General features: G+C 40.7%; 1 protein-coding gene across 1 annotated transcript in view; it reads right to left on the reverse strand.

Moving 5' to 3' along the window:
- Window positions 1-15,202, reverse strand: part of COL4A3 (collagen type IV alpha 3 chain) — a 167,164-nt gene that overhangs the window by 58,761 nt on the left and 93,201 nt on the right. The window contains exons 8-18 of the mRNA XM_004385834.3: window positions 14,230-14,256; window positions 13,601-13,678; window positions 10,296-10,358; window positions 10,132-10,167; window positions 8,452-8,493; window positions 8,145-8,222; window positions 5,493-5,555; window positions 5,038-5,097; window positions 3,625-3,669; window positions 3,103-3,156; window positions 2,067-2,108 (exon numbers count right to left, since the gene is read on the reverse strand). Coding sequence (XP_004385891.1) covers window positions 2,067-2,108; window positions 3,103-3,156; window positions 3,625-3,669; window positions 5,038-5,097; window positions 5,493-5,555; window positions 8,145-8,222; window positions 8,452-8,493; window positions 10,132-10,167; window positions 10,296-10,358; window positions 13,601-13,678; window positions 14,230-14,256 — 588 coding nt within the window. The remainder of the gene's footprint in view (window positions 1-2,066; window positions 2,109-3,102; window positions 3,157-3,624; window positions 3,670-5,037; window positions 5,098-5,492; window positions 5,556-8,144; window positions 8,223-8,451; window positions 8,494-10,131; window positions 10,168-10,295; window positions 10,359-13,600; window positions 13,679-14,229; window positions 14,257-15,202) is intronic.

Genomic DNA, 15,202 nt, shown 5'->3' on the forward strand with positions numbered 1-15,202 from the left:
TCTGCTCCCTTGGCTTTAGGCGCACCATTCTCCTAGTCTATCGGAGTGACAACTCCACCCTTAGAAACACCAGAGGCCATGGTTCCACCTTTTGAAACCCCTGAGGTCACGGCCGTACCTTTTGAGGCTGAAGCAGCTCGGCTTCTTGTGTCCCTTGTCTCTTCAGCTTCTGCCTCCTATGGCCTCTCAGCCCTTGGGCCTCACGCCCACATCTGCCCTGCTGGGGCAAGTGTTCCAAAGCTCTGTAGCTCCACCAGTATAAGTGCCCGGGGCACGCCACTCTGCCAGAAAGCCTCGGGCACACAGGCACTCAGCTCTCTCGCTCTGTGGGTCGGCTCCAGCGCCATCTTGCACTGGTCCCCTGGTTCTGCTGCTGTTGGTTCTCTGCTGCTGCCGCTTCTCTGCTGCTGTAGATTCTCTGCTGCTGCTGGCCCTCTGTTTCTGCCACTGTTCTATCCATTCACAGTTTTAAAACCGCTTCCACATTTTAGGTATCTGTTAGAGCAGCACCCCACTCTTGGTACCAAATTCTGTCTTAGTCATCTAGTGCTGCCATGACAGAAGTAGCACAAGTGAATGGTTTTAATGAAAAGAAGTTTATTTCCTCACAGTCAAAGTAGGCTAAAAGTCCAATTTCAGGGTGTCAGCTCCAGGCAAAGGCTTTTCCTCTCTGTCAGCCTTCTCTTTGGTGTTCCCCCAGACTAGGAGCTTCTCGGTGCAGGGACTCCTGTCCAAAGGATGTGCTCTGCTCCTGGCACCGCTTTCTTGATGGTATGAGGTCCCCCCTCTAGAAAAGGTTTTTAACAACTCTTTTTGTTTTGTTTTTTCATGTGCTGCATAAGGCCAATGATTTTGTTGATTTGTTTAAAGATGAGATAACAAGAGCCTTGTGATTAATCGATATGCATAAACATCACAAAAAGCATTATTAATAATAATAGTAACAACATAATCTCCATCATAAAATTGATGATGATATGCGTGCATCTGCTGAGTGTCAGTCACTGTGCTCAACACTTTCACAAAATACCCCATTTAATCTTCAGGGCAACCCTGTAACAGTGTCTTGGGACTACCTGCATCTGAATCACTTACTTTTTATGTGAAAATGCAGCTTTCCAGGCCCCACCTCTAACTACTGAATGCAATGACTTAGCCTGGGGTTCTGAGATTTGTATTTTTAACAATACATCCCCTACCCTTGACTCTTGCTACCAAGTTTTGCCCAAACTGCAAGATCATAGGTGGCACCCTCTCTGCACACTGAGTTGACTACTACCATCTTCTGAGTCAACCAAAAAAAACCTGTTGCGATCGAGTCGATTCCAACTCACAAGGACCCTATAGGACCGAGTAGAACTACCCCATAGGGTTTCCAAGGAGCACCTGGTGGATTCAAACTATTGATCTTTTGGTTTGCAGACAAACTCTTAGCCACTCTGCCACCAGGGTTCTGAATCAGGAGATGTCCAAATCTCAGAACTCAGAGCCTGGGTCCCTTTACTCCTTTCCTTAAATCGCCGAGTCACAGAATATAGAAAGCAGCCACCTAGAGCTGACAGCCATGAAATCCACATCCACCCTGAAGAGAGGAGCATTTCCTGCTGCAGTGGAGCTTGGGTTGGAATGATTGTTTTTTTCTGATCCAGTATTAGACCCGTGGCTGAGCATCTGCTGCCTTAAAGTGCAGGCATAGTCATAGCCGGGCCAGGTGAAGGGGTGGGGAGCTGGCTCCCTCACCCTCCAGTGCCCCAGCTGGGCACAGCGGCCCTCCCCCTCCCCCCTGAGGGTGCAGGATCACCTTGGGCCAGGTCTGATTAGACAAAGGTTTTCTTCTCTGTAGCCGGGGCTGGGCATCACTAGTGCATTCCAGGGACCGAACAAGAAACACAAATGGACAAATAATGACAACAGCTATTTTTGTCCTGATTTGATTAAAAAAAAGAAAAAAAGCTATCAACTCTATTTAATACAACAGCTAATGAGAGACACTGATTTAAAACTCCCTTGATACTTTGAAGGACTTGATGGAACATGACATTGATATTGGCTTTCATCACACTTACCGGACCAGGGAATCCTGGAGGGCCAATGTTCCCTTTCCACCCCTGTGTTGAAAGACAGTTACAAATTAGGAGTATACTCATGAAAAGTACTGACATATTATTGGACAATAAATCAATGCTAAAAGTAATGTGATTCAGAGGTGATGTACAAACCAAGTTTAAGGAAAACTGACTTCAGCTTATTTTCCTGGAGGGCCAGGAATCCTATCTATGGGGTCCTGGAAGGGGGTTCTTCCCCTAGTGGTTCTCCAGGTTTCTTCCATGCCCCCAGCTTCAATGGATGATGTTCACATGCACACACACTCTTGTGCTCTCACCCAGACTTTGTTGTCAGGTGCTGTCAAGTCAGTTCCGACTCATAGCGACCCTACGTACAACAGAACGAAACACCACCGGTCCTGCGCCACACACCCAAGACTAGATGCTCAGGAAAACCAGGCTGTGGATAATATGCGATTCCCAGCATCCCAGCTGTAACCACCCCTTTATTTGCACCTCGAGAGAGCACTTCACAATTCAAGTGATTGGAAGTGATATTATTTTAAGGCAAATCTTGAACCTGCACATATACCTACATATGCAAATTATTTGAAAATGTGTATAATGTGTTATCAGAAACAAATGAACGGGAATATAATTCACAGTTAATTGATCTCAGCCGTTTAATGTATCATGACTCAGGTTGAAAATCATTGGGTCCAGCCTATGCTTGCCCTCTAACTACCAGAAATTTCCTGTGCTCACAGGCCTTTTCCAACCCCTTCTTCAGGGGGAGCTGAAATCTATTGGTCATAAATCTTCTATCTGCAAATACACCAAACAACTTTAACATCCTTCCCATAAGGCTACCCTTCGAATGTTTGAGTAAAGTTGCTATGTTTCTTTTTTCTTCTTAATAAATATACTAAGACTTTTTAATAAAGTCTATGATTAGAATTCCTTGTACCTAGTTCCATGGTATGGGCGGAAGGGAAAGGGTAGGTAAAACCCAACCAATTAAAAAAAGCTAAAGATAAGCTATTAGAGAGGGGATTACCTTAATGCCATATTCGCCCCTTAATCCAGGGAAGCCCCTGTCGCCTTTGGTTCCCTAAAGAAAAGAGCAAAACAGAATAGATTGGAACACATGTTGCTTCTGTATGAACTCCTCTTTTATGAAAAGGATGTGTTTAGGTAATATCTGTCCACAATGAAGGTGTAAAACTATGATTCTCAAATGTAGTTCTTAAAAGCTATAAACCTTTTGCTAGATTACAACTACTTAAAAAAGAAAATCGGTGACCATCCAGTAGATTCCGACTGTGGTGACCCCATGCCTGTCAGAGTAGAACTGTGCTCCACAGGGTTTTCAGTGGCTAATTTTCCAGAAGTAGATCGCCAGGCCTTTCTTCTGAGGTGCCTCTAGATGGATTCAAACCGCCAACCTTTTGGTTAGCAGCTGAGCATGTTAACCATTTGTATCACCCAGGGACTGCTCATAACTACTTAGTGACTCTCAAAAATCCTTCACAGAATAGTAGCAACATTTCACTACATCAATGCCAAATCATTTCTTCACCTGGGTGCCAGGGAAGCCAGGGATGCCATCTTTTCCAGGCTTTCCCTAAAACAAAAACAAAATAAAAACATGTAATTTGTTAACTGTGGGTAACTTTAATACACATGGAAATCTTAAACGATATAACTTTCTTCTGTGGACCTCAGGCAAGAAGGTCTGAATGAGGTTCCCCAACCATCTTTTAGAGTGAAAAGTTTTTAATCACTCTAGGGAAGGCAGAAGCCAGTCAGATGGGAATTTAGGGATGGCCAAAGGAAAAAAGAGAGAAAATTAAAAGCTAAGCTTAAACTAGGTTGATGCTGTCCATCCTAAGCCTGGAAGAAAAATCAAAGAAGCACTGAGCTAAGAAGTGAATAGTAAGGAAACCTAGAAAGAGGAAGGTATTCATAGTCAATTTATTTATTTGAAATGTTGGTAATTCTTGGAACCCCGGATGTCCCTATATTCAAATACATGTATAAAAGGTGTATTACAGTGCCCAAATAGACTTGGATTTTGGATTAACTCTTACCATATTTATCCTTCCTGTTTGAATTACAAATCATGTTGATTGAATATTTTTCTTAGGGAGAAAACCCATAAACTCTTCTCAGTGTATAATTGTTATGGTCTCTAAACAATGTATGTGTTTAAATCTTTCCCAAATGGAGCTGGCTGGGGTCCTGGCTCTTTGTTGCTTGTGTTCCCAGCATGCCCCACTTCCTGTGGGGAGCTGCCCCTCCCTCATGTGTGGCTCTGAGGGGGCTGTCCGTCACAGTAGCCCACTGCCTAACTGGGCTGGTCAAACATACTGCCTTTTCCTCCTGGCCACAGTCATTTGTTCAGAGTGAGACATATGACCCAAGCTGGACCAATCAGAATAATTCTTCGGGATTTTATACAGTAAAACCTGCAAAAGCCAGAACCTGTATAAGGTGGAAACCTATCAGAGCAGGAAAATGCAAATATTTTCCATTAAAATGAGCAATAGAAAGTGGTAAGTCTGCACCCTGTCAAAGGTGGAAAACTTGTGAGACCTGGAAAAACAAGGCAGTCCTGTCACGTTCTGGCTGTCACAGATTTCACTGCACATGAACACAAAGAGAAAAAGACTCTCTCTTGTCTCTGATGCCATTAACTTGAAGTTGTCTGCTGCTAGACTCAGCTCTTTCTCCCCCTCCCCTGTATGGAAGAAAACCATCTGCCAAAGGAGAGAACAGGGCCAACAGGTACACAGAGAGAAGCCGGAGTGAGAAGAGACAGTCCTGCCCTATTGTCTCAGGTTCTGATGTCCCCGAAGCCCATTTATGCCCTGGACTTTCAGAGACTTGAGCATATAACTTCCTCCCAACCCTTTTTTTTTTAACCTAAGCTAGTCTGAGTTGGGCATGTGGAGTTCTGACTAACATAGGATGCACTGAATTTCAAATTTACCTGCAGGCCAGGTTCTCCAGGATTACCCTTTTCTGATCCGTATGATTCTCCAGGCAGTCCCTGTATTAATTAGAGTTATGTCAAGTTTCATGAATTCTTTGTTTTTTTGACTTACATTGATTTTTATCAATTTGCCCCTTCTGATTAGTCTACCCTATTTTAAAATGTTCAAATGGTGATTCATTTAAGGGGTACATTTTATTTATGAGTATTTATTTACCAACAGATGCTTAGGATAAGATATAAGATGGATAACACTGGATGCATGTAAAACTGTGCAGAAGATTATAGGCCAGACATGGCCATTACATACTTCTAGTATACTCATGATCTCTGTGGTTAAATATTATCATCTTTTAATCAATATTAAGATTAAAAAGTAGAACATCGATCAAAATATGAACTAAAGTACTTTTTTATGTGTTGAGGGAAAGATACAACTCTAAATGACATACTGGGGGTCCTGGAGGTCCGGATTTGCCCACTGCTCCCTTGTCTCCCTTCTCCCCTTTGAGTTCCTGCCAAAATAATTCAAGGTCATTACAAATGTATAAAACACGATTTCATCCATTATACTTGGAACAGTCCCCTATCTGTCCAATAAACTGGCACATTGGTTAAGAGCTCATCTGCTTACCAAAAGTCAGCAGTTCGAATCCACCAGCCACTCCTTGGAAACCCTATGGGGCAGTTCTACTCGGTCTGCTGTAAGCTGGAATTGACTCAATGGCAATGGGTTTGATTTTTTTTTTTTGGTTTAATGTGATTCATCTTGACATAACCCAAAAGAACTTACTGTTTTTCACATTTCAACTTTTATACTCATGAAACCACTGAAATTATATGCATACTTTTTTTTTTTAAAATAAAGTATCTTCTGGATCAAACTACATTAAAACTATACAAAGAAGGACCAGACTTACTGGTCTGACAGAGACTGGAGAAATTCTGAGAGTATGGTCCCTGGACACCCTTTTAACTTAGTACTGAGGTCACTCCTGAGGTTCATCCTTCAGCCAAAGATTAGACAGGCCCATAAAACAAACAACAATACATGTAGCTCAACCACGTATATGAGATTAAACGGGCACACCAGCCCAGGGGCAAGGATGAGAAGGCAGGAGGGGACAGGAAAGCTAGACGAATGGAAATGGGGAACCCAAGGTCAAGAAGAGGAGAGTGTTGACATGTCATGGGGTTGGCAATCAATGTCACAAAACAATATGCATATTAATTGTTTAATCAGAAATGAATTTGCTCTGTAAACCTTCATCTAAAGCACAATAAAAAATAAAAATAAATACAATAAAAAGAATATTAACCAAATTACATTCAAATTACTTAATTAATGGCCCAGTTTTCTATAAGCACAATCAGATCATTTCTAATGTATTTTATTTTTATTTTTAATATACTAAAATTATTTTCATTGGGACCAATTATTTTCTGGGTAAATGTTATAATGAGAGTTTGATTCACTCAGTTTTTTTGTTTTTTTAATTGTATTTTTCCCAATGTGAGTGTTCTCTTAAGGGAATCATTTTTTTCAAATTCATGTTTTTTTCATGGTTCAAATTTGACAGATATAGATTCTGTCAGGATAAGACCTTTTCCATCAATTTTTAGCCAATAACAAAATTTACTGAGGTAAATTTTAGCTTTTATTAATCTTATTTTTATTGATTCTCGCTGAAAAGTTCAATTCTTTTTCCCAGGTGAATTCTTTTTCAGTTTTCAAGGTGAGCTATTATTTTTGGCCATATAAATTTTTACCATGTTTTCTTTGAACCCTTATTAATTTTGTTTTGATAATTAAAAATTATCTGTATTGAGGGGTGATGGCTAAGGGGTTTCATTTTAGGGTGATGAAAATGTTCTAAAATTAATTGTGATGGTTGTATAACTGTGAATACACTAAAAGCAACTGCACTGTACACTTTAAAAGGATGTACTGTATGGTATATGAGTTATAGCTCAAAAAAGCTATTAAAAATAAATGATAACTAAAACCCATGAATTATATACTCAGTCAAGCTGTTATTATATACAATGAATCATAAATTTATAAGAGGAGGATGATTTGTGTTTCTTAGTGAACCTAAGAAAATTGTTAGCCACCACCTCACCCCCCCATCTCACTCTCTCCCCAACCCCAGGCATCCAGGACCGCCCTAGGGTCTAGGATTGGTGCCTTATATTGTGGATTAACTTCTTCTGAGCATTCAACTCAGTTCCATACCCTGGTCCTCCTAGCTATCCCAATTCAGGAGCAAAAAGAAAATGTTAACATTAAAATAACAGGGTCATAGTAGGGGAGCCCTAGTGGCACAGTGGTTAAGAGCTCGGCTGCTAACCAAAAGGTTGGCAGTTCAGATCTGTCAGCTGCTTCTTGGAAACCCTATGGAGCAGTTCTACTCTTGTCAGCTCAATGGCAACAGGTTTGTTTGTTTTTTTTAGTACCCTTGGAGAGAAGTGGGGGTTATAGTGTCCTTGAAGTTACCATAAACCAAATCAAACCCATTGCTGTTGACTCAATTCATAGCCACTCTATAGGACAGAGTACAACAGCCCCATAAGGTTTTCGAAGCTGTAAATCTTTATGGAAGCAGACTGCCACATCTTTCTCCCAACAAGCAGCTGGTGGGTTCAAACTGCTAACTTTTCAGTTAGCAGATAAGCGCTTAACCTCTGCACCACCAGGTAAAAATGTCCTGTTCAGTTATAACACCCTTCCACCCATATCTTTAGGTCATTCCCATCCAACTTGATCAGAGCCACACACCTGTTTTGTTATCATTTACTCAAAAATACTCATGGAATACCTACTCTGCATTAGGGACAGTTTGAGGGAGTAGGGATACAAGGTGAGGAAAATCATATGTAGGTTCCACCCTTAATAAGTTTGGAAGTCTCGCTTGCCTCAGATCTTTGTCAGTTCATGAGTGAAAGATGAGAAACAAATAAAACCCAGAGGCTTGGCCTGCACTGAGGGGGGCTGGGCTGAGCTGGGCTTAGATGACGGAGCTTATAAAGGAGGCAAGGAATTACAAGGGCTTCATCCCAGAAACTAGAAGGTTACAGCCCTAATAAGAAAATTGAAGAGTTACCGTTCTGTTATCTGGGCCAGTTAGTGTCACAATAACTGTTCCTGGTGGTCCAGGGGGTCCTGTCAATCCTTTCATACCCTAAAGACAAACACACCCAGCAATGAAAAGCCAAACATCATCAAGTTGACTACATTTCAAGGATCTACTTTTCCCCTTTAGTTCTTATGTAAGAAGATAGAGCAAACGCAAGACCGAGACACAGCAAATACATTGGTTTTCAACATCGTTACTGACTAAAATATCCAGGCTGATGTGTCATGGAATTTAAGATCTGTTGCCCAGCAGTGAACAGCAGGATTTAAATTACCCGGTCTCCTTTATGTCCTATCATGTTGTCACCCATGTGACCCTGTAAGAAAACACAAAACCAAATTATTAAAAACAAAAGTCTAGACACATTCAACTGCCAATATTTTTAATTAAACATTTATATTATAATCGTAATGTCAGGATTATAAAAGTTATTTTAGCTATTTCTTGGGGTAGAATAGCGTATCTTTCTTTCCAGGTGGAGATTCTGAGGTGCAGCGAGCTTCAGGGACTTACTTAATACTGCAAATGATGGCAGGCGGTATGGGGTGGGGAAAGAAACCAGCTCGGAGGACCTTCCTCTGCGTAGCCACTAGCTAGTTGTGATTTGTGATGGTTAATTTTATGTGTCAACTTGGCTAGGCTATGGTGCCCAGTTGTTTGGTAAAACACTAGTGTAGTTGCTGTTATAAAGTAATTATATGTCATTAAATCAGTTGGCCTCAGGTAAGGCACATTACCTTCCATAATATGGACAGGACTCCATCAATCAATTGAAGACCTTAAGAGCAAAAACTGTGTGCTCTGCCTCCAGACCCTAAATAGACATTTTGCCAGAATTCTTATAGTCTTCAATCTTCTCGTTGCCTGACCTATGAATTTTGGACTTGCCAGCCCGCTCCACAATTTCATGAGCCAATTCCTTGAAGTAAATCTCTCGAGCTCTCTAAGACATGAGTCTACTGACAGGGTATTTGACTTCCTGATGCCCAATTTTCCTTGTCTGAAAAATGAGAGGGATAGGTAGCTGAACTTCAGGAGTTAAGTTCCCACTTCTGAAATCCATATTAAAAGAACAGAGATGCTGAGAACAGAATTAAAGTGACCTGATTTCACTAGTAATTTAGCAACCTAAGTCTAATATGAGTAGTTTCTCTTCACTAATGATAGCCAGTGCATCATTTCAACCATTATCTCTCTTGCTTTCGTGTTCTTGAGTCTGCAGATCTTCCCCTGCTAGCCTGTAAATTTTAGAAAAAAGCCCAAGATAAGGAATCAAAAGACTTTAAACCTCAGTGCCACCAATTACTGTCTATTTAACCTCAGAGAAGTCACTTAACTTGAACCTCTCAATCTTACAGGATTTTGGGTATTTGTGTGTGTCTGCATCAGTGAAAGAATAAGCATGAAAGCAGGCTACACATGAAGACTACCTGAGAGTAAGTGAGAGGTACTGTGCTTGGTATAATTCTCTGATGGGGCTCAGCTTCACTCAACATTTTCTTACTTGAACTAACAAATAATTAGCCTATCGAATAGAATCACATGCAGGACCCTATCTAATGAGCACACGAAGAGCCAATTTTTATTTCCTAGCATGGGAGCAGGTTGGCTTTTGGAAGCAGCCCGTGACAAAAATTCATAGGATAAAGTGTTGAGTAGGCCTGTCAGAAATGGGAAACCCATGGATTAGAAATCCCTGATCTTTTTCCCTTTTCTGTATGAGGTGTTCCTTATAGTTTAATTAAGACTCTTTGTATTAAGGATCAATTTACCTAAGTACGGGGGAAGAGGGGACAGAGGTGGAGGACTGTCAGCCATGTTCCCTTCCCTGCTGGGAATTCCTGTGAGCTCCATAAAGGTGCCCAGCAGTGGCCCACATGTGGAATCAGACCAGGTTTGGCCTTTAGATTGGTTAGGGTGTTCTGGCTGATACAAAATATGAACAGTCATCTACCTTGGGTCCTGGAGGTCCCATGGTGCCTGGAAAGCCCTAGAAAAATCCACAAATTAAATTTACAGCAGGAAACACACTCAGCCCAGAAAACTCTTTCTAAAACTTCCAGCTAAAGTTATCATATTTGTTTACTAAGACCATAGCAATGGTGACTTCATACTTACCAGGAAACCTGGAGGGCCAGGTGGACCCATAGGTCCAGGAAAACCTGGAGGGCCTGGCAAACCCTTTAAATTAAAAGAAGAATTAAGAGTCAGTTTAAATTTATTTCTCACCTAAGAATGATGTCCATTATTTAACTGCATTAAAATATTTTAATAAAATCACAAAAGCAGAACACCTCCCTTCTAAATGGCTGCAGTTAACTACGATAAATGTCAAGAAGTATATAATGTGTCATCATATGTAACAGGGTACCAGAACCATCCTGACCATACTCTTTCCAGGAAACTGACCAGAACAGTCACTTCACTTTAGAAGAGTTTTCAAAATTTTGCTCTCATCTCTCTCTCTTTTTCTTTGTCAGGCATGCTCCTATCTTAGGGCCTTTGCACCTGCTCTCCCCTCTGCCCCAAATCCTCTTTCCCCAGATATCTATATGACTCACTTCTTCACTCCTTTCTAGTCTTTACTCAGTTGTCACCTTTCCAATAAGGCCTTCCCTGCCTGTCCAAACTAAATGTTCACCCTCCTTCCAACTCAGACATTTCTTATTCCCCTTCCCTGCTTGATTTTTCACCTTAGTAGAGGACTAGATGAAGAAGAATGTGACACCAGGATTGGAGGAAGACCCATTAACAACCTTCAAGATGCAGATGACACAAGCTTGCTTGCTGAAAGCGAAGAGGACTCGAAGCACTTACTGATGAAGATCAAAGACCACAGCTTTCAGTATGGATTACACCTCAACATAAAGAAAACAAAAATCCTCACAACTGGACCAATAAGCAACATGATGATAAACAGAGAAAATACTGAAGTTGTCCAGGACTTCATTTTACTTGGATTCATAATCAATGCCCATGCAAGCAGCAGTCAAGAAATCAAACGACATACTTCACTGGGCAAATCTGCTGCAAAAGACCTCTTTCAAATGTTAAAAAGCAAAGATGTCACCTTGAGGACTAAGGTGCACCTGGCCCAAGCTATGGTCTTTTCAAGTGCCTCATATGCATGCAAAAGCTGGACAATGAATAAGAAAGACTGAAGAAGAACTGACACCTTTGAATTGTGGTGTTAGAGAAGAATACTGAATATATCATGGACTGCCAGAAGAATGAACAAATCTGTCTTGGAAGAAGTACAGCCAGAATGCTCCTTAGAAGCGAGGATGGCGAGACTACGTCTCACATACTTTGGACGTGTTGTCAGGAGGGACCAGTCCCTGGAGAAGGACATCATGCTTGGTAAAGTAGAGGGTCAGCTAAAAAGAGGAAGACCCTCAACAAAATAGACTGACACAGTGGCTGCAACAATGGGCTCAAGCATAGCAACGATTGTGTGGATGGTGCAGGACCGGGCAGTGTTTCCTTCTGCTGCACATAATTTCACTGTGAGTCAGAACCAAGTTGACAGCACCTAACAACGACAACAATATACCATATACTTACTAGTTTACCTTGTTGTTCTGTTTGTTTGCTTATTTCCCCCACTAAAATGTAAGCTTCATGAGGGCAAGAATTTTTTCCTAAACTTTTTTTGTTTTTTTGGTCTGATTTGTTCTCTGCTGCATCCACACAGAATAGTCCCTGGCACATGACTGGCATGTAATAAATACTCCCTGTATAAAGGAATGTAGCATCAAAATATCATTAGCACTAGTACAATGACTAGCACACAGCCAACACTCAGTATACATTTAAGTGCTGTAGCAGTGCCTTCAGCACCTGGCCCCTTGAATGCTTCCTATGCCAAAAAAAAAAAAAAGGCATGAGCCATCATGTTCTGAATCTTTTCTCAGAAGCCTGTACGGCTCCTAATGGCATCACTCTACAGTTTTGCAGCTGCTAGTTCAACTTCACAGTTCATCATCAGTGGGCATGGCTCACCTTATAGAAGTTCAACAGCCTCAACTAGAACTCTCACCTAGGCAAATACCCAATTTTGTACTCAAGAATCTTTTCTTTCCATGTATGCCATTTGCTTTGCCAACATGGCTCCTGCTGTTCCCCCTCCCCCTGCAATTACTCTTTAAACCCACCTTTTCCAGTCAATCTATTCAGACTAACCCTATCCCCGTGTTCCACTAATTACTTCAGCTACTGGCCAGGGGGTGAAATTAACTGCACATATCATTGGGTTTAGTGATTACGCTTGTGTTTTCTATTAGACTGGGAGCTCCTAAGAGGCATAGCCCTGGTGACATAGTGGTTAAGCGTTCGTTCAGCTGCAAAGGTCGGAAGTTCGAATCTACCAGCTGCTCCCTGGAAGCCCTATGAGCCAGTTCTACTCTGTCCTATGAGGTTGCTATGAGTTGGAATCAACTCGACGGCAATGGGTTTTATTTCCTCTTTGTTTCCCCAAAGCATTTAGTAAGGAACTTTAAGTGTTTTCTCAAGAGACGTATAAGAACTGCCTGGAATTACATTTTCATAATGTTTATGGAAATTTTCTAGAAAGCTTCAAAAACATTTTCTGTTGCAGTAGATTTAAATGCTTTCATTAATATTTTATCCCAAAATTGGATTTTCGTTTTGAAGCCAGTATTTCATTTGTCAGCCCTCTTAATACTGCTACCTCTGAGTTGATTACATGTTTACAGGAAAAATGATTCTAAGCTAAGTTAATTAATTCTGGTTAATTAACTTTAAAGTCAATACTTGTAGCTTAGGCCTGCCAAGGATTCTTTTGAATCACACATTGAAGCACATACAGCCCCAAAGATAACTTTGTCTCTTCTTATCCCATTCTGGATTGTCTTCAGACTACATACATATAGATCGGTAAAGATATACATACACTTAGATACATTAGGTATGTATATATATACATGTACATTAGTAAAGCGAACTATTCAACAGGAGAAAGATGCATCTAAATAAAATCCTGTTACTTTCTATCATGTAAATTTTAAAAGAGGGCTCTTATCTAAAATTACAGTTCTAAACTGTACTAAATGTATCATACAAACCCACTCTCGTTTTCAAAAAATACAGACCAACTGGAGCATAACAATTCACTGAAGACCCCTCCTTAGAATCAGGGAAGCTTGGGAAACTGAGACACAAGGCCCTTTTCTTTTCAGAAAGAAGATATTAAAAGACATAGATGCAACTTAAAGCATTAAATCATCTTTGTTTATTAGCATCCTGTAGTTTCTTATAATAAGGTGAATGTTTTAGAATAAAATGAGGAAGACATGTAATAGAATAGAGGCTAGAAAAAGAGAGAGGAGACAGAGTGAGGAGAGAAAGAGAGAGAGAGGGGACAGAGAGAGGGAGAGAAGAGAAACCTTCTCCGAGTGCCGTACCTGGAATCCTGGAATTCCTGGCAACCCAGGGTCACCTTTTCCATCAATTTCTATATCACTTCCTTCAGCTGGGGTGCCCTTGAAAATGAAGAAGCTCATCAAACATAATCAATGTTAACTATATTCAAAACTCTGTAATGCCCATTCAAGATCATCCTGCAGGAAGGATAAAAGTGCTTCCCAGGATATACACTTAGAGAAATGATTTATGATTATGAAGTAATTCCATTCTGAAGAATCCAAAGTATTTTCATATTTTCTAAATTACTGTTGCCAATTTACTGTGGAAGGAAGAAAGATGCAGTGATAATAAGTCATTTCTCAAGATACCAAAATTAGTGCCAATTCCAGGTCTAGAATTAGGACCCTTGAGCATGAGGCCAGCTCTCTTCTCCTAGTCTCTACTCCTTTAAAGGTTGATACAAAACCTGTCTTCTTTAAGACCCTTCAAAGATCCAGAAGAAGCTGTTCAATAGGAATAAATATCATGTCCCAGTTATTATGGATTCTGAATGAGTAAGATCTAGATTATGAGATCTGATTTATAATTACTTATATCTTGTCACTTAATAGAAGTCCTCTTCTAAAGTTGGAGATTTTCAGTAACAATTATTCTACAAATGACTTACCTTTTCTCCTTTCAAACCAACAGGACCCTAGAAAAAGGAGTAGCATATTAACAACTGGAGGCAAATCAAATACACCACACCCTTGGTTTGTCCTTCTCTCTGCCATTCCGCATCCTCTCCCTTCTGAATACTTCTCACTGGTTCTTAAGTACTCACAAGTCTCTCTCATTTAAATAAACGAAGAAGTATTCTCTTAATCTTTTATCCTCTCCTAATGTCATGCATTGAATTATGTCCCCCCAAAAATGTGTGTATCAATTTGGCTAGGCCATGATTCCCAGTACTGTGTGGTAGTCCTCCATTTTGTGATTGTAATTTTATGTTAAAGAAGATTAGGATGGGATTGTAAGGTCACATTCCTGATCCAATGTAAAGGGAGTTTTCCTGTGGTGTGGCCTGCACCACCTTTTATCTTATAAGCGATAAAAGAAAAAGGAAGCAAGCAGAGAGTTGGGGACCTCATACCACCATGAAAGCAGTGCTGGGAGCAGAGCGGGTCCTTTGGACCTGAGGTTCTTGCACTGAGATGCTCCCAGACCAAGGGAAGACTGATGACAAGGACCTTCCTCCAGAGCCAAGAAGAGAAAGCCTTCCCCTGGAGCCATCGCCCTGAATTTGGACTTGTAGCCTACTAGACCGTGAGAGAATAAATTTCTCTTTGTTAAAGCCATCCACTTGTGGTATTTCTGTTAGAGCAACACTAGATGACTAAAACATCTAATACTGCCCATATGCAAGTTCAAGTTGAAACTGAAGAAAATTAGAACAAGTTCACTAGAGCCAAAGTATGACCTTGAGTATATCCCACTGAATTTAGAGACCATCTCTAGAATAGATTTGATGCATTGAACACTAATGACTGAAGACAAGATGAGCTATGGAATGACACCAAGGACATCATACATGAAGAAAGCAAGAGGTCATTAAAAAGACAGGAAAGAAAGAAAAGACCAAAATGGATGTCAGAAGAGAC

This window comes from Trichechus manatus, unplaced genomic scaffold (assembly GCF_000243295.1).
Source record: "Trichechus manatus latirostris isolate Lorelei unplaced genomic scaffold, TriManLat1.0 scaffold00147, whole genome shotgun sequence".
In the NCBI taxonomy this organism is placed as follows: Eukaryota; Metazoa; Chordata; class Mammalia; order Sirenia; family Trichechidae; genus Trichechus; species Trichechus manatus.